Source organism: Hordeum vulgare, chromosome 6H, assembly GCF_904849725.1.
Source record: "Hordeum vulgare subsp. vulgare chromosome 6H, MorexV3_pseudomolecules_assembly, whole genome shotgun sequence".
Lineage (NCBI taxonomy): Eukaryota > Viridiplantae > Streptophyta > Magnoliopsida > Poales > Poaceae > Hordeum > Hordeum vulgare.
The window spans coordinates 322,642,503-322,666,901 of record NC_058523.1 but is presented as its reverse complement, the minus strand read 5'-3'; the positions used below and the strand labels follow the sequence as shown (position 1 = coordinate 322,666,901).

At 47.0% G+C, this 24,399-nt stretch overlaps 1 protein-coding gene across 2 annotated transcripts; it reads left to right on the top strand.

Annotated features, from left to right (window-relative positions):
• Positions 1-13,674: 13,674 nt before the first annotated feature.
• On the top strand, positions 13,675-23,668 carry LOC123402769. Of its 2 annotated transcripts, XM_045096729.1 has the most exons (9): positions 13,687-13,953; positions 14,056-14,283; positions 14,887-15,008; positions 15,241-15,301; positions 15,810-15,950; positions 16,408-16,515; positions 22,397-22,625; positions 22,966-23,214; positions 23,326-23,668. In XM_045096729.1, the coding sequence occupies exons 1-9, from the start codon at positions 13,822-13,824 to the stop codon at positions 23,406-23,408; spliced, it is 1,353 nt and encodes a 450-aa protein (XP_044952664.1). In that variant the 5' UTR covers positions 13,687-13,821; the 3' UTR covers positions 23,409-23,668. The 2 variants fall into 2 exon arrangements, with proteins under 2 accessions (XP_044952665.1, XP_044952664.1); XM_045096730.1 differs by lacking the exons at positions 22,966-23,214; positions 23,326-23,668 and having other exon boundaries at positions 13,675-13,953; positions 16,408-16,510; positions 22,397-22,503.
• The last annotated feature ends 731 nt before the right edge of the window (positions 23,669-24,399 follow it).

Genomic DNA, 24,399 nt, shown 5'->3' with positions numbered 1-24,399 from the left:
AAACACCCTGAAGTGCGAGGACTCCAACGGAGGCGCTCAAATCTTGTGGGGAACGTGTGTAAAACTCTGCAGAGTACTCAAACCTAATCGATTAGCCGTGTCTACGGTCATAGACAACTTGAGCCAAAGGAACTGAAGTTATCAGGAATTCTCAACACCATTTATTATTGATGTGGGTAATATTATAACTTGGGTATGAGAAATGGTTGGTGGAACCTTCTCATTAACAACCAACAATGTAGTAAATTTTGATTTTACCCTCTCTCTTGTTGTAGGAAAAATTTGCTTTACGCAAAACTTAAACTACTGCCCCACCTGTCATATATGCATATAGTATAGATGATATTTTACCCCTCTCTTTTGTGACTTGCCGGCATATTCAATATGCTGACCTACACGGCTGCAACGTCTTATGTTGCAGATGCTTTCTTCGACGAGTAAGAGTACGATTCAGGGTTACGGTCTACACTCAACTTGCCATTGGTGTTTATTGGGACTCCACACCCTTGATTGTTTCCGCTGAGACTTTGAGGTACATATCAGTTTTATGTTATTTACATGTGATTGCACTTTGATATATACATTGATGTACTGTATGTGCCAGCATACTGATCCAGGGATGGCACAGATACACAAAGGCTTGACTCGTTTTGAGTCGGGTCGCTACAGATATGGTATCAGAGCACATGTTGACTGTAGGATGTGACCCTAGAAACTGGAAATCCCTTAGGAAAGGATCTCTCTAAACTTTTATTTCCAAGAACACCCCTTACTTCTCATCTCTTCTGATTTCATCAAATGTTCTCTCTCACCTCAAATAGTTAGACAATACCCTTTCCCCTTTGACCACATGAAGGATCAAGTGAGTCCCACTTCAAAGTAAAGAGGATTTCGCCATGCATTTGAAGAATAGAAGCTGCGCCAATTGAAGACTCTCAAGACCCGAAGAATTCGAAGACCCTGAAGTGTTCCAATATTTATATGGCAATTAGAAGTCCAAACCCCTCTTATATACCCACGTTAGATATGATGATTTGTGAGCCGTCATTTGTGTGTGTTTTCCGACAACCACAAATAAAATATATTCTCAAAAATATTGTTTGTATTGTGTGTATCTCCCTCTTTCCCTCTCTCTCTTACCCATCTCATCCCAAAAACATTGGACCCAATAGATGGCGTATTGAAGCTAGACTTGTAATCACTGGACCAATGACCCAGTTGAAAGTTAAAATATGGATTCAGAACATGGAGAACCACTTCGAGAGCAATTTGATTTCAAGGAAGTATGAAGTGGCACACACTCTTCACTACTTTTCCCAAGGTGCTGCTATCTGGTGGAAAATGCATCATGCCATACAAGGATTTAGTGGAGCAGAAACTTGGGACGAATTCAAGAAGACTCTGTTAAGATATCGTCTTATTCAAAAGTGCTATGATAACCCGATGAACAAGCCTTGTGCATGCAAGATCTGTGGAGAAATAGGACACACCGAGGAAGAACACAAGGATGGATGCCCTCATTGTGAAGAAAATTACCCAGCGGAGGAATGCCCAACTAGTCAGGTAACTTGCTTCTTGTGTGAAGGAACCACCCACTACCCAACTCAGTGTCACATTTACCCCAAGGTGCAACAAGTTGTCAAGCAGCAGAAAGAAGTAATGAAGGAAACCCTCAATAAGAAGATTCTAGAAGAACCTGTAATGAAGGAAAATATAGAAGCCCTGATGGACAGAGTCTAACCAGATTTTTCTCCAATACCTGTTACTCATGTGGAGAGGAAGGACATTTTTCACAAGAGTGCATGAAGGAAAGCCAAGAGTATCCGGGAGACTTCCCGACAGAAAAAATAGAGTTCGACCCACATGAAATAGAAGAACTGGCCAGAATGAAGAAGTCCAGAAAGAATATAAAGTACACTAGGAAGAGCCAAATCCCTTCAGATAAGGACGTGAGTCATATCCCATGTTTTAAATGCAAGACCTTAGGTCACTATGCCAATATGTGCCCAAGAAGGAAGCAGGAAAACCAAGGAGTAATAGCAAACACCAAGAAGCCTCAAGACAGGTCGGAAGTCAATTGTTTTCGTTGCAAGGAAGCAGGACGTTATGCTACTAAATGTCCATAGGGGAAGAAAGCTAGAATGGAGTAGTTAAGCTTTGACAATGGCAATACGTGTAACATGAAGCACTCTTGTTTTCATGAGATTATGGAGTTGAATTTTGTAATAGAAGACTCAGAGATTGTAATAACTTCATGAATCAATGGAACTTATTGTGTCATGATTTACTATGTTGGAATTGTATGAGTTGTTTCTCTATGAACAAAGATCTCTGACCATTTTCGAGGATATGAGAAAATATGGTTTATGCAGGCATGAGTATATTTCATTTTAAGTGTGGTAGTAATCGGTAAACCCACAAGATCCAAGGAGTAGGAATGTACCATGCATACCAAGGAGCCAAATCCACTGAATACAATTGAAGGAAATGTTGGATCATATCAAACTATGTGGGTGACAACATTTTTAACACAGTACTTATGAAGTTGGAATTTTAAGAATAGAATGAGGATGAAATGAAGGAATGATTATGAGGAACCAATACCTAAGGGTAAAGAGAACAATGGAATGGAAAATTAGTTCAAACAGTAGAATCTATACCAAGGATGCATCCCGAGATTTTCATGAAGGTAATCCCAAGAGCATGAAGTAATAAGCTATGATGGATCAACAAACGCTTTCTTAGGAGCATACAAAAACCTGAGAGTGGTGAAGAATACGATAGATGTTTTGTTCAGCTTGCAGAACCAATGGATTCGTACGAACTTTGTTCGTGTACAAGAAATTTTTTGCAATGCTTGTGAGGATGCCCAAGTGTTAGAATACGAGATTCTCTAAACCTTATACAGAGCAATGATTTGGGTGCGGAATGTCTTGGCCACCATGATGACTTACTCTTATCATTTCTCTTGCTATTAGGAATGGTAAATCTGAGAGACTTACCCACAGAGAGAGACGACGTTCTTTGAAGCTTTTGTGTAAGCCTTAGAATGGTATGATGAAAGCCCCATGTACATGGCATTTGTTGTCACACGTAGGAAATTTTACGGTGAGGATGAAGCCAAGGCCCCTCTCTCTGCAAGATAACCACAAATGGTAGACCACCATGAGAATCATCGATATGTTATTTAGAATGATCACGAGACTTGTCAGTTATTTAGAATGACCCAGTGACAGAAGAAGCTTATATCAACAGAAGGTCACTCGATTTTGATGGAAAACGTTATGAATATAACGGAAGAGCATCGCCAAAGGAGTTAGTATGAAGAATGTGAGGAGTCAGATGCCAAGACCCGAGAGGATTGTTAAAGATGCGGTAACTATCAATTTAAGTGTGGTAGCACGCCACCTTGCACGAGACTGGATTTGTTAGAAGACCCCCAAACCCTAACCTTCTCTTTCTAGCCTCTTCGAATCTCGAGGACGAGATTCATTTTAAGTGTGGTAGTTTGTAACATCCCAAAATTATAAATTTTGGAATGTTATAACAAATAAATAATTAGGATTTTTTTAATGATGTGTGTTTGAAATTGAGTGGAATTTGAAACTTTTAAAAAAATTAATGAGAGGGAATAAAATGACTTTCCCAAAACTTTCTATTTTGAATCCTTTTCAATTTTGAGTTTGAATATTTTCAAAACCCTCTCATAAAAAAACCAAATGAGAGGAGGAAAATGACACTCCAAAATCAGAGACAATGTCCTGATTCAAATTTTAAGTATTCGCAATTTATTTAAAATTCAAAATCCTTTTCATTTTAAAGTTATTGCAAAAAATATATATATTTTAAAGTATTTTATTTGGTCTTGAAAATATGTTCATGTTATAGGACATTTTATTCTGAAAATTTTGATATATAATATGCCTATATAAAATGTTCTCTTAATTTTGTTTATATTTTTTCTTCTCTGTTTTTTTAAAACAAAAAAAAAAGAAAACTGTAAATACTATTCATCCAGAATTTAATAAAAAAGAAAAAAAGCCACGGCTGGCCGGAACTACTCACCGCGGCTGGCCGAAACTTTTGGCCCATGCGGCATCTTTCTCCCTCTTTTTTCTCTTTTCTCCATATTACGTATATGTTTAGTTTTACGTTGTCTAGTGATCTTTAGACCTTCTTTTCACCTATAAATATAGATCCATAGGAGCACCTAAAAATCATCTACTTCGGATTAAATCAATATTTTGGTTTGACTAGTTTTATTGAAGAAAAATATTTTCTTCTCTCCGATGGGATTTCTCGAAGTAGTCTCCTCTTTGGAATTAATTTTTACTGTGCATTCTAAAGGTATTTCTCTTCGTATTTTTATTTTATACTCTCGTAGTTTATTATTTCTACACTAGTATACGATAGAGTAATTAGATTTATCAATTAGTCTCTGTATTTACACATTAGTCCTAGAATTCTTTTAGACATATCACTTTTCTTCTGTAAAACAACTTGACCCTGATTTTTCAAATATCCATAACTTTTTACTCGTTTATCCGAATTAGATGAAACCAACGTCTAGAGTTTTGTCTTGATCCCACCTATCCGGTGAACCTATCATATCAGTTTTTTGAAATTTTCAAATTTCTAAATATGTTCACACTCATATTCAAACTTCTTTTGATCATATCTTTTTATCCGTAGCTCCAATTTAGATGAATCCAATTGCGTCGGATTCGTATCAAAGTAATCTTCCTGTTTGTATCATTAGTTTTAACTTTTCAACTTATAATTTTGATCAAATTTGATTTATCTATTAGTGTTCAAAAGTGTTCACATCGTTCTAAGCTGATTCAATGTTATATTGAAGTATTTGTATCTTTTGATCCGCTATTTAAAATCTAGTAATTTTTTTTCATATTGATCTCCTATATCCAGTAGCATCATTAGTTTCGACCTTTGAACCTTACAAATTTGATCGATTCAAATTTGTATTCGAACATTCATTTGATCTTATCTTGCAAATCGTAACACATTTTCAATTGATTCCTTTTACCCTAAATACTCATGTCATATATTACCTAGTGAGTGAGAGCCACCTAATCATGTCATATATTACCTAGAGAGCCACCTAATCATGTGTTGAGATCAAGAGATTCCATTCCTATCATTTGAACCTTGATTTATAGCCTCCCCAAGTTGCTTTCCATAAGATCAATCTCTCCTACCCCTGCCAAATCCAAGAGAGAGTGATTGAGTGTTGAGGAGACTATTTTTTGAAGCACAAGAGTAAGGAGTTCATTGTTCTACCACATCTATTACCTTTTGGAGGATGGTGCCTCTTAGATTGGTTAGGTGTCGCCTGGGAGCCTCCTACTTCGTGTTGTGGAGTTGAACCAAGATGTTTGTAAGGGCAAGGAGATCACCTACTTCGTGAAGATATACCGTGAGTGACACTAGTCCTGGGTGGACGGAAGCCGTGGTGGAATAGACAAGGCTGCTTCTTCGTGGACCCCTTGTGTGTGGAGCCCTCCGTGGACTCTCGCATCCGTTACCCTCTGTGGGTTGTAGTCTCCACTAACATGGACATACAATAGCACCACCTATCGAAACCATGCCAAAAATCACTGTGTCAACCTTTGCGTTTGATCTCCCTACCTTACCCTCTATTTACACTTGCAGTTTTACTTTTTGCTGTAATACTCTTAGATATGCATGTGTAGGGTGTACTTGACTAGTCATAGTTGCTAAAACTGGCCCACACTAAAAATTGGAAAAAGGCTAAGTTTGTATCTTGTCAAGTAGTCTAACACCCCCTCTAGAAATACTTTCGATCCTACAAAGGGTCCGACAAAAGACGGTGCCAACAGGTATTGGATCCCTCCCAGGTTCCCGCTGAAGGAGTACACGCCCGGCTCCAATGGCGGAGCCGGAGCGACCGACATCGACACTGCATTAGCCCGGGGCGACAACATGATGCGGAAAGGGAAGGGGGGTCGCAACACCGTCACTAGATCTACTCTCGCGGAAGAGAGGCCGGCGACCCACCTCTCTTGGATGGGATTGCTATCGGCGATGACTGAAGTGGTTGCGGGCTTGCGAGATGGCAGAGTTGCCATCGGAGAAACCAAACAGGCGATGAGAGTTGAGAGAAAGGGAGTGTGTGTGTGAACTAGCGATGGATGTGATGGGAGGGGCGTGGGGAGTTATGAACCGTCATGTCGTCTCCCGTGCTTCCCCACACGTGTAGGCGCTAGCCACGCGTGGCTCGCGGGAGCCTGACTCGTAAAAAGGCATATTCGGTCATTCCTCGAGAGCCAGACCCGGACTTGTTTCACGTTATGTGTGGGTCAACTGTCGCATGCGAAGGGATAACCAAACAACCTATTTTCATCCCATGTGGACCTGGTTGGGACTAAGAGCATCTCCAGCTGCTCCCCCGACAGCCCCCAAGGCCATTTTTTGTCGTCGACGGGAAAAAAATGGCCCAGTCACGCCCTGAGGAGCTCGTTTTTTGCCGGTTAGGGCCAAAATTAGCCCCGACGGTCCCAGACCGAACCTAGCACGCTCGGGGGCGCCGAGGAAGGAAAAACGATGCGTCGGCCCTCCTGTCAGGCGAAAAAGGGTTTTTCTCCTTGAGACCCGCCCCTCGCGCACTACACCTTTTGCCGTTGTATCGATCCCGGCGCCGCCCACCTACCTATCGCCGCTAGAAAGGCCATCTCCCCGTCGACGAAGGGAGGGTTCACGCGGCTTCGCCCCTGCTTCTTGGCAAGTTTTTCTGGCGCTCCGGGTACGCACGCGGCTGCGCGTCCACCACGCCCGTCACGTGTTCGACGATTTGCTTGGGCGATGGAGTCCAACAACGATGAGGTGTTCGCGGTGTTAGTGGCAGAGGAAGCCGATGCGGACAACCAGGATGAAGAGCACCTCATGGTCCTCGCCGCTCTGGACGGCCTGTTCGCGAGCAATGCGAAGCCGAGGCGAGGTGGCTCGGCGCCGGGCCGACTGAAGGAAAAGCAGAGGCATCGACTGGAAGGCTATTGTTTACTTTACATCGACTACTTCATCGACGCTCCTCTGCACGGCGACAAAGTATTTCGACGTCGTTATCGGATGAGTCGGAAGCTCTTCCTCGGGATCGTGAATTCCATCAGGGAGTTCGACAACTACTTCAAGTGCAAAAAGGATTGCACCAGCACACTTGGATTCACCTTACTCTAGAAGTGCACGACAACTATGAGGATACTTGCATACGGATCTCCCGGTGATATTCTTGAAGACTATGGACACATGGTCGAGTCCATCACCATTGAGTGTTTGTACAAGTTTTGCAGGGCAATGGTGACAGTTTTTGAACCTCCATACTTGCGATCACCCAATGTTGAAGACACAACTAGGATCCTAACACAGAATGCAGCAAGAGGTTTCCCCAGGATGCTTGGAAGTATCGACTTCATGGATTGGAAATAGAAAAACTGTCCATTTTCTTGGCATGGGATGTACAAAGGCGCCAAAGGAGGTTGCACTGTGGTACTTGAGGCAGCGGCCACACATGACCTCTGGATTTGGCACTCCTTCTTTGATATGCCAGGAACTCACAATGACATCAGTATACTGTAGTGCTCAAATGTCTTTGCCAAACTTGTTGAAGGTCATGCTCCTCTGGTTAACTACGAGGTCAATGTGCACCACTACAACAAGAGATACTACTTAGCAAATGGCATCTATCCGAGATGGTTTACATTTGTGAAGACTATCTCAAACACTGCACGAGGAGGCAAGAACTTCTACTTTGCCAAGCGTAAGGAGCTTACAGGAAGGATGTCGAACGGGCATTTGGTGTGCTTCAATCTTGTTTTGTTGTTGTCCGATACCTTACTCAGACCTGGTCAAAAGATTAAATATGGGAAGTCATGACTTGCTGTGTAATCTTGCACAACATAATTAGTAAGAGCGAGCAGAAAGAACTAGTGTTTGATACTAAACCATATTACAAGCAAGGTCCTCTTACCCAAGTTGATCACCAGCTACCGGCAACCTGGACTGCCTTTCTCAACATGCGTGAGGAGATCCGAGACCCACAGATGCATCAACAATTACAAGGCGACTAGTATAGTACTCGTGCGTTGCCACGGGATAACAAAATGTGTGTATCAATAAAAATGTAATGTGAGATGAGGAATAGACTATGCACATATGATATCTCATGGTCCTAAAATGGTAGATAAATACATCTCATCGTCATCCTTTCCCCTCCCTGTTCTCGAGAGGAAATCTTCAATCCCTGTGTCTCGCGAGAGATTAAAATTTACGATGATATCTAATTTGATGTATAGTATCAAATTTTAAGAAATTTTTTTATAGCTTCTATAAAGATCTTCCGGTGGCTTCCGATGTCGTCGCTGGATGCCAGCATCGCCGTCGCTTCCGGTGGTTTTCGGTGTCGCCGTCGGCTGCGAGCGTCGCGGCGGGGTAGGAGGGAGACGGCGGATGGGGATGGGCATCGAGATGAATGGGGACTTTTTTTCCTGCAAAAACGAAACGGCATCTCAGATTAGCCACTTTAGAAATGACTGCGGGTTGAATTCTAAAAACCACAGGGACGTTATTGCAAAAATGCCATGACGGTGAGTTGGCTGGTTGAACCATCACGACGACGGCAGATTCCCCTTTAATAGTAGAGATTGTCACACGGACAAAAAGGTCCGTGCGTTGCAACGGGAGAGAAAAAATGCCTACACCCTCCCGCGAGGCTTAAGAATGAGACTCTGCCTTTCCCAATGGAAGACTCATTCATCGTGAATGGAAAAGTAATTTCCGAGATGAATGCACGATTATAAACACAAAATTAACTTATTCTAGATTAATTTTGTGGTTTTTGAATTAGATATATACGAATACATCAATGCACCTGTCAATATGTGAATACATATCACTATATCACATTCGAGAAAACAAAATATAGTTGCTCCTTTTGTTGCTATGTATTGTGTGAGAGTCTTCTAATACTCTAGCCGTCACATCTTTCTCTCTGGGCGATTAGTTCCAGCAGCGCCGTTGCGCTCCTCCCTCTCTCCTAGCTCTCCCTCTTTCTCGACGGGCGGAAGACATGGGACAGTGAACGATCTTCCAGAACCTATACGTACATGGGGTAACAGGATGAGAAATCAACTGAATAAAATGATATTTCTAAAATGCTGAGAGAAGAAAGCAAGTTCATCATAATTAAGAAGGGATAACTACAGATGACAAATTCTTGACCTTTATCTATGTGTCTTATTAGATGGAGTAGCGAGTCGGTGAACAGATTGTTTACAAACTAAGAGGGATTCAACCTACATATTCACTTGTCCTTTGAAGCGATTAGCAATGCAATTTTACCAGTCGAATAATACAGGGTAAGCAATCTAAGGAACTAAACATGGATAAAATGTATTAAGTGGACGTGGCGATCAGTTCTGACTCGTCATGCAAAGAATGTTTATGTTGTATTCCACTTGACCGTGATTAACAAGCTGAAAATTCATACCTCTCACACTCCATGTCTAGGATGAGGTGCTACCGCTAATTACCCCGGTGAACTATCACATTCCCAAAGTCTTTTCACACGTACTGCTTGACCTAACAACACAAATAATACATCAGAAAAGATGCCAATTGCGATGGTCACAAACTCAAAGTTATTCAAATCTGGGCAAAGATGCATAGATCAAGTGCAAGCAACTCAAATTTTGTAAATCTTCTCATTAAAGCAGTGCTACTGCCTTCATCCGAAAAAACGTGCAAGTACACCTGCAGTTCATGAGGGCATTGGCTGACGGGTAATGGGTTGACCTTGACCACCAAAAATCCCTTGTGCTGATAACAAAACCATGTTTCCAGCCTTGAAGCATAAGAAAGAATATGTATGCTCAGTACTTCCAGCGATAAATTTGTTGATCCCAACTTTTTACTGATGCCCATGTGAAAAAATAGATCTGAAAAATAATAAAAAGAGCACATACCTTGGTGGCACCTATTGCCACAAAATAATAAACTTAAAATGAGAGATTGATAAAAAGGAACCAAATATAATTCCATGCATATATGTTTCGAGAACAGAGTTGTGGGTACTATAGATGTATTTATTGCAATCAATTCAAAACCAATCAAACATATTTCCCTTCCATGTTGTTTTTTGGGAAGTTAATTAATTGCATGCTAGAGTATTAGAAGACTCTCACACAGTACATATTGGACACAAAAGCAGACAAAGTTTTTCGGCAACGCACCTATGTCTTTTATCTTACTCTTTTCTCTCGTCTCAAATGACACAATGCAACGACATGGGCTTAAGTAGCCAGAGATACACGGCCATCAGGTAGTCACTCACCCACTAACTCCACGCACATACAAATGGTTAGGGCACTAACTACTTAACCCACTAAACCCTCCACTAACCAGCTGGATGCATGTACAACTTGAGTGACAACCAAGTCTGCAGAACCTTTGAATGCCCATGTTGAGGACCAAGTCACAACTAATGGCTCCCGATTCTTGCTCCATACTATCCATCCATGTGGTAGACTACTTCCTAATTCAATGGCGCACACACACATTCAAGACGTCATGCGCACACACGACTTGGCATGACTAAACCTATGGTGATCTAAGTTGCATGCATGACTCTAAAAACAAGAAATAATCTGAACCTAACACTAACAACAAGATTAATTAGTTCCAACAGGAAGTAGATAGTTGGCTAAAGAGTAAAATGTGGAACCGAGCTAACTTGATGATACGCATGCTCATAGTTTCCTTGGTCAGAGTGTTGCTCCTCTAGTTATTGAACATCAGATCTTGTTGCCAGCCTCTCGATAGGCAGAGTCAATTGCAAAAGCTAGTAGTGTCTAAATTCAGGAGGAATTGTACATTCGTACTTCGGCTGGTGTAGTAGCAGTACATAACAAGCATGCTTTCCAATCATATGTAGGCACACCATAATGCTTGCTATGTTTTATTGTAGTCCATTCTGCAAGGATATTTCGCTGGCAAATCATCAATATGGGTGCACTTGGTGGCATTGGTATCGGTACCTACAAGAAAAACTGATTCTTACGTATTATCTCATCCTGAAACAAATGATGTGGCAAACAACTAAAAAAGAACGAAACAACAATAGCGCATCCCACTTTAAAATACCTGAACCACATTTGTTCATGATTCATAAGATAAGGGCATTTATAAAATTATAAAATACACATTTATATGACAAGAGTCAAATAAAATAAGCCCATTTTTTACATTGCGGCGACAGACCTAACATTACACATCAATTTTCAATTACTCTGATCCAAAAGGCTGGTTCCAAACTGATCAAAGAAATAAATAAAAGGAAAGCTCATCGCTGAAACAAACAAATGAAGTATGATTTAAACTTCATTATGCAGTTACTGTCTTCCACACCAAGGATGTTGACAATTATACAAAATATGGTTATTGTTTATATATATCAGCAAGGCCACAAAAAGACCCCTCACTTGAGAGTACCACAAAAGTCGAAAACAATTGTTCTTGTTGGGTTCTCCATGTGGTGAATTAATTATTATTTTCCGCTTGCACTACACAATAAATATAAATTGCACAATAGTTTCGTTTTAAATGGCACAACAGTCTTAGTATTATCCTCCTAAAACTAATTTTGGTACCGTCATTTTTGTTAGGCAAGTTAAGGAGAGGTTATATATATGGTGCAGAAATAGTCAAATTCTGTTAAAAAAACTGTTAACTAACAACTCAAGGGGCATTTTGAAGCAGGGAAAATAACATGACAGCTTGATTAACATGATGCTTGTCGTACTCTTTTCAAGCATGACCTCCTGCATGAAGCCTCTTATATATACGGCATAGCAAGGTAGACTATATGAAACAAATAACAACTGGGACAATAAAAATAATTACTACTCAAGTTGACTGACAACTGGAACAAATTGTAAGAGTTGAGCAACGAATTCATGTCCAAGTAGTATAGAAATCATAAATCTACTTAGCCAGGTGATACATGTAGCTCCTAGGTTGTATAGTATCATCGTGAGTTGAAAAAGTATATAAGCAAATGCTTTAGATGCCGGTGTATAGAAATCCTAAATCTACTTAGTCACGTGATACATGTAGCTCCTAGGTTGCACATTATCATCGTGAGTTGAAAAGGTATATAAGCAAATGATTTAGATGCCAGTGTTTGTGCGCGTGTTGCTAGTTAGTCGATCAATAAAATCCACCATCTAGTCGATCAATCAATCCACTGATCCGATCTATCTACAGAGAAAGCTAGCTAGCTGCGTTGTTAACTTGTTATAGCTTATTCAATACATCTGAAGGCAAGCCGGGTTTGCTGTGTTCGTTTTGCCATCGACCAAAAGCACCGGCCAGGTGGAATATTGGTTGCACGGGGCATGAAGACGACGACAACGAAGGAAAAGATGGAGATCTACGCACCTGCGACAATGTCCTTGACGGAGGAAAAGGGCGTCGAAGTCCGAGCTGTTGGCCTTCCATGCATCCTCATACCCCATCTGCTCCGCCGCACGTCCTTGCCGTAGCCGCCTGCGAAGAAGACGTCTTGGAAACCGCCGGCCGCGGAAGACGTCTTGGAGCAAGTGGATTTTCGTACGCAGAACCCTGCCCAATCCCTCGCTCGCCGAGATCCATGGCGGACGTGGCGGCGGGGGGCGTGCCGACGCGGGAGGAGGAGGGGTTCGGCGAGCGCGAGCTCGAGGTGGCCGCCAATCTCGCCGACCTGTCGTCCATCGTGCGGGCCTGCAACTGCCGCCACCGCCAGCAGCAGAAGAAGAATGCGCGGCTGGAGATCCCCTCGTGGGGCCGGCGCCGGCCGCGGAGGGCCCCCGCGTCCCCGCTGGTCGAGAAGCCCGCCGCGGCGGTCGATGATGATAGCGGCAGGAGCGAGGGCGTCGCCAGCCCGGACACCCCGCTCGCCTTCCTCGAGGACGGCGAGCATGATGAGGCCACCGAGGCCGTCGCTGCGGAGGACGCCGCCGCCAAAGCCTGCGTGCATGACAAGGTGAGCCGCCGGGCCGCGAGATCTGCGCCCGCGCATCCCTCCGCCAATCCCTTCCGCGTCGATTCCGGTTTCTTGCTCATCGATGAAAGATCGTGGGCAGAAGAGAGTGGAGATCGTGGGTGCGTCACGAGGATGGAGGGGATCGGGATCTAGTGGGGCGACGGGGGTGGGAGGAGGTATCGAAGGATTAATTGCTGGTTTAATTGTCGTTGTTTTTTGGAGGGTATTGAAAAAACCAGTGGGCGACGGGGGTGGGAGGAGGTATCGATAGCGTGGGGATGGTCGAACCATCACGACAGCAGATCCCCTTTAATAGTAGAGATTTGTTGAAGCACCTATGAAGACTCAAGGGCAACGTCTAGCTTGACGCGTGATGAAGTATGAGTTTTTGTTTGTTGAACTATTTTGATTTGTATTGATCTACTGAACTATTTTTGATTTGTATTGATTTCTGTAATAAACCAATTTACATTGAAATGGTCAATTTACACTAAAAATAGATCAATTTACGCTGAAAATGGACCAAAATCAATGGCAGCGGACGATCTTGGGAGCGGCTCAAAACCCAAGCCCCACGCCGATTTTTCTGCGCCCGTCTGCCACCCACCTGCATCGTTTACCACATCGCACATTCACACGTATCACCATTTCACCACGATCCATCGACCCAGTTCGCGAAAAAAGAAAACGTGGGAACTGGAATATCCCCACCTCTCCTCCGAACCCCCACCATTTCTCCTCTCTGCTCCCAAGCTCGCTCACTCGCACCAATGGCCGGTTCCCTGCTCGTCCATCTCTTCCTTCTCATCCTGTTCGCCCCCTCCCTCCGCGCCGCCACCAACGCCACCGCCGTGGTCTCCAGGATCGCATTTGGTTCCTGCGCTAACCAGAGCGCGCCCCAGGTGCTCGACGGAACGCCCAGTGCACCGCCTGGTCTCAACTTTCTTGCCCTTGCTTGAGTGGATGGAGGTGACGGGGGTCCGTTTGCTGTTCTTTCCTTGCAGCCCGTGTGGGAGGCGATCGTGGGGTTCGACCCGCAGGTCTTCATCTGGCTCGGGGACAACGTCTACGGGGACAACAAGCGCCCGTTCCGGGTGTTCGGGAGGGAGCGGACGGTGGGGCCCTGGAGGAACGTGCCGCGGTTCTACCCGGCCACCGAGGAGGAGCTGCGCGGGAAGTACGAGCTGGCCAAGGCCAACCCGGGGTACGCCAAGCTGAGGGAGAGGGCTAGGGTGAGCTCCCCGTCCTTTGCTCTGTTGAATTGCTAGCTGTAGTGTAGTCAATTGCCCGTGTATTCGGTAATCGGTTGTTAGATTTTGTTTCTTTAGGGTCGACCAGGACCAGTTCCGTTTCTTGATGGCACCCACTGTTGTTGCTAGTGACTTCACTGACTTGTGAAATCTTGCCTCTTTATCATATGGTTAGATAGTCCACTGTTTTGTCTGGTCTCTGTGTCTGCGAGTCCAAAGCATGGTTTGTTGGAGCTGGGTGAGGGAGGTTTCTTGTGGTTTTGGGGTTGTGTTTGTCTTTTATTACGAATTCATTATCATGAAATGCAGATACTATTTTGATGACACTGATTATTCCACAGCAGCAAAGGAGTCAATTTCATGCTATCTGGAATGTTAATCTATATCTGAGCAGCGAGCAGTAGGCCACCACAAAATTTTATGTGTTCATTTTAGTGCTCAATGCCATGTTTGCGAATTGGGACAGTTTTCGTATGCGTTGAGCACATGAAGATTCGTGCAACTTTGTTATCGTTTCTTATTTTTTTTCCATTTCTTCTAGTTAATTAAGAACTTGGCATCACTATTATTCGCTATAATATGCAGGTCATTGGAACATGGGATGACCATGATTACGGATTGAATGATGCAGGAAAGGAATATAGTGGAAAAGAGTTCTCCCAAAGGCTTCTATTAGATTTCTTGGATGAAGCTGAAGACAGTTCACGGTATATATGCATGACCGCTGGAATTAATTATGAGTTATTGATCTTCTTTTGTATGCGGTCACTGCCTTGTAAATGATGGTACTCCAGGACCCCTTTGTTTTTGCTTTATGATGTTTCTTGCAAATCTTTTTTTCGCAGAATATTCAAATCTTCTATGAATATTTCAGGATCTTCACACCTACAGTTGCTGGCCATCAGAAATCTCACAGTACTCTCTCTCTTGTTTATTTAGGAGGAAACAAGCAGGTGTTTATGCCTCATACATGTTTGGTCCCGAAGGAAAACGTGTAAAGGTAGTCTATATACCATGTGCAACTTTTGCTGTAAAACTTGGAAGTATTATTTTTATCAAAATATTTTTTCAAATAGGATGTCTCCATAGGCATACATAAACATGTTTGCGATTCTTTCAGTCTGCACCATGTTCCCCTTTTATTCTTATGACTTGCAACCAAGTGCCATTTCATAGGTTTCTAGAATAAATATTTTAGCTCTTCTAGTTATCCCGTCAACATTTTTTGCTTCATTATTTATATTCCTTACATGGAAACCCCCATCACAAGTACCATTTTTCTTTTTCAACTTATGACGGTGCTTATAAAACCAGTATAAAGTAGCACCCTGGCAGATATTATCAGCACCGTCATAAGTTTTGAGTTGTTGACAGCTTCTACATGCTCTAAAATTTGTCATTTATCAGTCAAAATCACAAAAGTGAACCAGTGTGTTTGCAAATTTCGTTGAAGATTCCTTTTCACTATTAATTTTACATGCACTACAGACATTCATACATTATTACAGGTAATAATGTTGGACACCAGATATCACAGAGAGCCACTCTTAAGTGATGGAACTATACTTGGAGATCCTCAGTGGCAGTGGCTGGAGAGGGAGCTACATGGTCCCCCCTCAGAGATGACCATCATTGGATCTTCAATTCAGGTAAATTTATTCTTTCACTAGTCCTAAAGCAGACACAGGGTAAACTCTGGTGGTTGTTTATCTGTTCTTCCAACAGAAATGGATATGGGATATTGCAAAGTATGCATCTGGCCTAGGATCATGACTGGTCATGTTGCAAACTTAACATTTTCATAAACACATTGGATTGTGCAGAAACTTAGTGTGGTATAAGGAATTTGCAAAGTTTGGCTATACACCTTCAGTTCGTCACCACAATTTTGTGGCTATGATTGTTTTTAGTGAGAGAATTTGAATAATACGATCTTCCATGTGTTTTAACAGCCGCTGAGTGAGTGCAGAAGAAGATCCTAGTCACTGACCGCCATCTTTTTGACCTTCCTTTTGGCACTTCCATTATTAATTTATCATTATCTGTATTTGATTTTTCATTGGAGTAGCATAGAGTAACACAACATTTTCCAATGTGTTAACGCAGGTGGTATCCAATCTTTCTGCCACCACTGGACCTTTGTTCTATGTGGAGTCGTGGGCACGCTTTCCGAGGGAAAGAGAACGGCTGTTTAGACTGATCGATAGCAGTAAGGTTGCTTACTATTACTTTACTAAAAGGCAGCCCTTCTTCGGCATATTCATTAGTTAAATAACTGTCATATATCACAATTTTACTTTGTTTATGACCCTGGTAGAGGCTAGAGTTCTACCAGGTCTCGGACGTAGGTTGTAGTGGTGGAAGTGCGGGCTGCGAGGTTGGGGACGCCGGCGCCGGCGGTTGGGCGCCGTCGCGGCGTGAGAGAGAGAGAGAGGCGGCTAGGGTTTGGGGCTCTCGTCTCCTGAGGGAGACGACAACAGAATATACTGTTTATTGTCTGCTTAATATCGAAGGGGTACATGTGTTTATATAGGAGGACAGCCTCCACTAAACCCTAGATAACTTGGACTCTAATATAACTTGGCCTCTAATATAACTTGGACTCTAAGATAGGTAAGATAACTTGGGCTAAGCCCGTAATTAGCCCTGCCCATTGGGCCTCCTCCGTTGGTACGTTGTACCGGTCATAACATCTCTCCCCGCCTTCTCAAACAGCTCGTCCTCGAGCTGAACATCTGGAAACTGCTGGCGGAAATCGTCGAGCTTCTCCCAAGTCGCTTCCTCCTCTGGCAGGCCGGTCCACTGTACCAAGACATGCCAGACGCCGCGACGCTGCTGCGCCTGCAACACCTTCGCCACCTGTGCGGAAGCTGGAAGGAGGCGGCCATCCGAAGTAGGAGGAAGGGCCGACGTCGCTGCAGGAGGGTCCCCGCGGTAGGCCTTCAGTAAGCCGACATGGAAGACGTCGTGGAGGCGAGAACCAGCTGGCAGCTCCAAGCGGTATGCGAGTGTGCCGACACGCTCCAGCACACGAAAGGGACCGGCGTAGCGAGGTCCCAATTTGCGCTTGGAGCGCGAATCCAGAGACTGCGTGGTCCTGTGGAGGAGGCGCAGCCACACCCAATCGCCCACCGCGAACTCCGCCTCGCGATGATGAGCATCGTAGTACTTCCGAGCCAGCTGCTGTGCTTGGAGAAGACGCTGGCGTGCCTCAGCTAGAATGTCGTCGCGGGTGCGGAGTAAGTCGCCCGCCGTCTCGGACCGAGCCGTCCCAGGCTCGTAAGGGAGCATCGCCGGAGGTGGGCGCCCGTAGACCACCTCGAAAGGCGTGGTGCGCAGGGCGGAGTGATAGGAGGTGTTGTAGCAGTACTCCGCCCACGCCAACCAGTCCACCCAAGCTCGTGGACGATCACCAGTAACACAACGCAGGTACATGGCGATCACCTTGTTGACCACCTCGAATTGGCCGTCTGTCTGAGGGTGGAACGCCGTGCTCATGCGGAGCTTCACGCCCGCCAGTCGAAAGAGATCCCGCCAGACATGTCCCGTGAACACGGGATCACGATCGCTGATGATGGACGACGGAAAACCGTGGAGGCGGACGATGCCGTCGAAGAAGGGCCGTGCCAGGAGGCGGCTGTATATGGATGACCCAGGGCGATGAAGTGCGCGTACTTGGAGAAGCGGTCAACCACCATGAGGATGACGGACTTGCCGCCCACCTTGGGAAGGCCCTCGATGAAGTCCATGGAAATATCCGCCCACACCTGGGAGGGTACGTCCAGCGGCTGCAGTAGACCCGCGGGTCGTAGTGTCTCCGTCTTGTTTCGCTGGCACGTCACGCACGACCGCACCCAGTCGCGGACCATCGCGCCATCACCGGGGATGTAAAAATCAGCACGGAGACGATGGAGAGTCTTCTGCACGCCCTCGTGCCCTGCAGAGTGCGCCAAGGTCAGGACCTGGTGGCGCAGGTCGCCATGGTCGGATACGAAGACGCGGCGGCCATGTAGGAGCAGCCCCTCGTCCAAGCGCCAGGGGGCGTCTAGCTCGCCGGCGTCAAGGCGCTGGCGCAGGCCCTGGGCGTCCACGGCCGTCGAAGTTGCCCGGCGAATGTCGTCGATGAAGGCGAAAGATGGCCCGGAGCGAATGCACATGATAGTGCCAGCCATGGCGACGTCGTCCGTGACATCCTCAGTGTCGCGGCGGGACAAGGCGTCGGCGACCGTGTTGAGACGGCCGGGGCGGTACTCAACGATGAAGTCGAAGCCAAAGAGCTTGCTGATCCACTGGTGTTGCGGAACTGTGGAGAGGCGCTGGTCCAGCAAGAACTTGAGGCTGTAGTGGTCCTTGCGCACACGGAATGACCGGCCCCAAAGATAAGTCTGCCAGTGGCGCATCGCCTGAACCAGCCCAATAATCTCGCGCTCGTAGGCCGCGAGCTTGTGATGGCGAGCGGCGAAGGGGTGGCTGAAGAAGGCGAGCGGTCCCTCGCCCTGGTGGAGGACAACGTCGAAGCCGATGGCAGAGGCGTCGTAGTCCACCATGAACGGCATATCAAAGTCCGGCATCTGGAGGACGGGTCCCGTCGTGAGCGCCCGCTGGAGAGCCTCGAATGCCGTAGTCGCCTCCTCGTCCCAGGAGAAGGCGTCGCGTCGAAGGAGACGCGTCAGTGGCGCGGCGATGAGGCCGAAGTCCCGGATGTACTTCCGGTAGTAGCCGGCGAGGCCCAAGAAGCCGCGGAGCGCCCGCGGTGACCGTGGGACCGGCCACGCGGCGACGGCGGCGACCTTGTCCGCGTCCATCGCTACCCCGTCCGCCGAGATGACGTGCCCCAGGTACGCGACGGAGGTCGTGCCGAACGAGCACTTCGAGCGCTTAAGGTGAAGACGATGCGCTCGAAGCTCGTTGAAGATGATGGCCATGTGTTGTAGGTGCTCCGCCCAAGATGCACTGTAGATGAGAATGTCATCAAAGAAAACAAGCACAAAGCGGCGCAAGTATGGGCTGAGCACATCGTTCATCAGGGCCTGGAAGGTCGCCGACGCGTTGGAGAGGCCGAACGGCATCACCAGGAACTCAAAGTGGCCATGGTGAGTGCGGAACACCGTCTTCTCGATGTCGTCAGGGTGCATGCGCACCTGATGGTAGCCCGAGCGAAGGTCGAGCTTGGTGAAGAAGCGCGCTTCGTGTAGCTCGTCCAAGAGCTCATCCACGACGGGGATGGGGAACTTGTCCTTGGACGTCAGGGCGTTGAGGGCGCGGTAGTCGATGCAGAAGCGCCATGTGCCGTCGGGCTTGCGCACAAGGAGCACCGGGGCGGAGAACGGCGATGTCAAAATCCGGATGATGCCCTGCGCGAGCATGACCGCCACCTGACGCTCGAGCTCGTCTTTCTGCAGCTGAGGGTACGGTACGGACGCACGACTACAGGTGCCGTGTCCGGCAGCAGGTGGATGCAGTGGTCACAGGGCCGCGCGGGAAGGAGGCCCTGTGGCTCGTCGAAGATGTCGTTGTGCTGCTGCAGGAGGTCGGCCAGGAGGGGATGCGCCTCGTCCAGTGCGGCCGCCATCAACTGGAGTTGTGGAGTCATGGTGCCGGAGCCGCCGATGCCTGTCCACTGAACGCGACGGCCGCCCTCGCGCCAGAAGATGAGGGACAGCACATCGAGGTCCCAAAGGATGGGGCCGAGAGTGGACAGGAAGTCGATGCCGAGGATGAAGTCGTAGCAGCCCAGGTCGATGCCGACGCAGTCAATGGAGAACGGCTCGTCGCCGATGAGGACGGGAACCTGCCGTGCCACCCCCTGGCAAGCAAGGCGGTCCCCGTTGGTGACAGTGACGCTGAACTTCTCCGAGCCCACCGGTTGGAGTGCGAGGCGGCGCATGGCGTCCCCGGACAGGAAGTTGTGCGTCGAACCCGTGTCCACGAGCGCTGTGAGACGCTCCCCGTTGATCGTCACCGGAAGCAGCATCGTCTTTGCCGTCTTGATGCCAGCCATGGCATGAAGGGAGACGACGAAGGCGGTCGCGTCGACCGGCCCGTAGGTCGTGACGCCAGCCTCGGAGAGTGTGGTGGTGTCGAGCTCCGCGGTGAGGGCCTCCACCTCCGCGTCGTCGACGGTCTCCAAGTAGAACAGGCGGACGCACTTATGACCCGGCGCATACGACTCGTCGCAGTTGAAGCACAGGCCCTTGCGGCGCCGCTCGAGCTGCTCGGCCGACGTCAAGCGCCGGAAGGTGCGTGTCGGCGCGGGGGCAGCCGCAGTAGCGGCCGACAGGGCGGGGCGTGTCGGTGTGGCGGCCGCCGGGGCGGGGCGGGTCGGGGGACGCGTACCGCGGCCCGAGAACGCCTGCTGCAGGGCGTTGGCGCGCTGCTCGTACGCGCGTGCGTAATACATGGCCGTCTGCAGGTCCTGGGGGTCGCGCATCTCGACGTCGATGCGGATGTGGTCGGGAAGGCCGCCGACGAAGAGCTCGGCGCGTTGGCGAGCCGTGACGTCAGGCGCATGGCAGGCCAACGTCTGGAAGCGGTCGGCGAAGTCCTGCACCGAGGTGGTGAAGGGAAGGCGACCGAGCTCGGCCAAGCGGCTCCCACGTATGGGGGGCCAAATCGGAGGAGACACAGGTCGCGAAAGCGCTCCCACGGAGGCATCCCGCCCTCGTCCTTCTTGAGGGCGTAGTACCAAGTCTGGGCGGCGCCACGGAGGTGGTAGGAGGCGATCCACGTGCGGTCGGACGGCATGGTCCGCTACCCCCTGAAAAACTGGTCGCACTGATTGAGCCAGTTCAGGGGGTCGACGGTGCCGTCGTAGGTGGCGAACTCCAGCTTGGTGAAGCGGGGTGACTGCTGCACGTGTGGCGAGGCCGCGTAGGTGCCCTCGTGACGACCCAGCGCGGCGGAAGGAGAGTGCTGCGGCACCACGGAGCTCCTGGCGTACGGATCAGTGTACCCGCCGACCCCCCCGAAGGTGGGGGCGGGTGGCTGCAACATCGTCGGCTGTAGTGGCGCCGTCATGTAGGTCGGCGTGTCAATCCACGTCGGTAGCGGGGACGGCGACGGCGGCCATCGGACCTGGGTGATCGACAGGCCCTGGGGCGCGACAGTGGCCGGGGGCGGTGGCGCGAAGGGCGCCGCCGGCGGAGGCGGTGGTGGCAGGGTTGCGTACGGAGCCTGGAGGAAAGTCCGGAGGTTCGAGACCGCCAGGTTGAGGTCGCGGATAGCCGAGGACATCTCCGCCGGGGAGAGGACGGGGGCGGGTTCGGCCGCCAGGGCCGCGGGACTGGAGGCGGCCGGACCTGAGGTGGCCGGCGGCGGCGAGTGGTGCGGCGGCGGCTGCTGCTGCGAGGTGGCGGGGAAGGCGGTGGTGGCGGCGGCGGTGGTGGTGGGAAGGTCCGACAAACTCATCGAACCCAATCTACCTGATACCAAATTGGTAGAGGCTAGGGTTCTACCAGGTCTCAGACGTAGGTTGTAGGGGTGGAAGTGCGGGCTGCGAGGTTGGGGATGCCGGCGCCAGCGGTTGGGCGTCGTCGCGGCGTGAGAGAGAGAGAGAGGCGGCTAGGGTTTGGGGCTCTCGTCTCCTGAGGGAGACGACAACAGAATATACTGTTTATTGTATGCTTAATATCGAAGGGGTACATGTGTTTATATAGGAGGACAGCCTCCACTAAACCCTAGATAACTTGGACTCTAATATAACTTGGGCTAAGCCCGTAATTAACCCTGCCCATTGGGCCTCCTCCGTTGGTACGTTGTACCGGTCATAACAGACCCATGGTAAGTATTCTCATATTGGAACAAATGTTTCCCATTTGATGGTAGATGTCCTTGTAGCATGTTGTAAAGCTTTAGATTTACCCATTACAGAAGTGTTAGATTTTTCGCAGGATTCCACAGATGACATGTAAAATGAATATTTGCCTTACCTGTTTATTATTTTAATAACGGAACATGTGCTGACTTGTAAAGCTTTAGATTTACCCATTACAGGAGTGTTAGATTTTTCGCAAGATTCCACAGATGTCATCTAAAATGAATATTTGCCTTACCTGTTTATTATTTTAATAATGGAACATGTGCTGACTATCTGCAGAGAAATGGGGTCTTATTTATTAGTGGTGATGTTCATTTTGGAGAAATTGCTCGTTTTGACTGTGGTGCTCAATATCCATTGTATGATATTACCTCAAGTGGTCTTACCCAGTCTGTCGAGAATTCTGTACCAGCAGTACTTCAATCTGTCATGAGACTTCTGGCTTGGCTGACACCAACCCCCATGCGAGTCTTCAGCCCTAACTGTCGTCACAAATCATGCTCATATGGTAAGTTTTCATTCCCTTTGAATATCATGACAACATATACTCCCCTAACAAACAATTACCGTAGGATGTGATTGAAGTTTTTGGCTTACCCAATTGCCTTGCTTCTACCATATTACAATATGAAGGTTCTTTTCGCTTGCTGGTGTAGTTGTAATCTGTTCCTTTGTTTATCCCATCTGCATATTTAGTACTTGTAGCTTCACAAGTTTTTTCTTCAAAAAGCTGCTGTTTAATGCTGTTACCATGAAACTACGAGTTTTCAGCCCATAATTTGTTTATTTTCTGCTGTGGTTTGAGTTGTTCTTGTACTCCTTCGTCCTTCTGTTGTTGTATGTATCAGGTCAGCCAAATTTTGGAGCAATCGAGATAGATTGGAATGCAGTTCCTTCATGGGTTAAAATTGAACTAAGAGATTTACAGGGCAATTCGGTTGATGGTGTGGAGTTCCCTATATCTGAGCTGAAGCCATCAAATGCGCATGCAAACAAAAAAGAAGGGCATTCTTTTGAAGCACATTGTAGTCTTGAAACAGAGCTTTCATGGCTGGTACGGTACCGCCTTGCGCTGCTGTTCTTTGGCACCATTGCCGGTATGCTACTAACATCTGATCTCAACATTTCAAACCACGAATTCTCTCTTTCCTCACATTGCAGCACTTATTTAGTTGTATGTCTTGATGGATTTCATATGCTACCTGCAGTTTTTGTCGTTGTGTTGGTGCTTCTCGTAATCGCCTGCTGTTCAGCTACTAAAATGTTCACTAGGAAGTGCAAGATGGCATAGCTACACATGACAGAGGACAAGGGAAGGGAGTTTTCGATCAGACTAGTGTTGTGAAAACTGAATTGGACACTGACCAGGTGAGCAGGGATGTTGATTGGCCAAGGATCAACATGACACTTGATTGTGAATATAGCATGATGCGAGCACATACTGGACAAGTGTGACGAAGCTGTGATGAGTCTCCGTATAGCATGGTGGAGAAATGATGTCATGGAAATCCCTTTGGTTAACAATGAATGAATGGGTACAATACGGGTTTATCTGTTTGTTTTATATATATATGCATTTTTGTTAGGACCCTAGTAACCAACGAGCGTCAGCTGGGAAGGACGACAATTGCGGAAGATTTGCATGGCAATTTATGTTGGTCTAGGATGACAAGCTTAGAGCATGGTTAATAGTATAGCCAACTACTGGCTATAAGCAGTCTTATAGCTAGCTTGTACAATAATTAGCTATAAAAGAGTACTATTTTTATCATATATGACACACCTTTCATTCTCACAAAGCATCTAGGAGCACGTGTTAGAGCTGGCTCTTCATGAAGAGTCCGCTTCCCTTCTCTCTCATCCAACTCAGCAAAAATATAGTATTTTAATCCTTACAGCCTGCTGATTGTACCTTATTCTACTTGCTCTTAGTTGGCAAGCATGATAAATTTATGTTAGTTCATTTTTTGCTAGGAATTGCCAAACTAAAATTGCCATCCCCGTGATGATATAAATTGCCATAAAAACATTTGATTTGCCATTCTCTCCAGCGAACATAAGATAAAAAACATGATAAACATCACAATGCATATATGATATGGTCATTATCATCTTTGCTCTTTCGATCTCCATCTTCAGGCATCGCATGATCATCATTGTCACCGGCGTGACACCATGATCTCCATCGTCGTGTCTCCGCGAAGTTGTCACGCCAACTACTACTATCACTACTACTATAGCTAACAGTTAGCAATGAAGTAAAAGTAGTAAGCACATGACGT

Bases quoted from the DNA above. Each gene is read 5' to 3' on its own strand.
- LOC123402769 (XM_045096729.1), top strand. From the start codon at position 13,822: ATGGCCGGTTCCCTGCTCGTCCATCTCTTCCTTCTCATCCTGTTCGCC. The intron at 15,302-15,809 runs GTAGTCTATATA...ACATTATTACAG, and splicing joins CCGAAGGAAAACGTGTAAAG to GTAATAATGTTGGACACCAG. The intron at 16,516-22,396 runs GTTGCTTACTAT...GACTATCTGCAG, and splicing joins GACTGATCGATAGCAGTAAG to AGAAATGGGGTCTTATTTAT.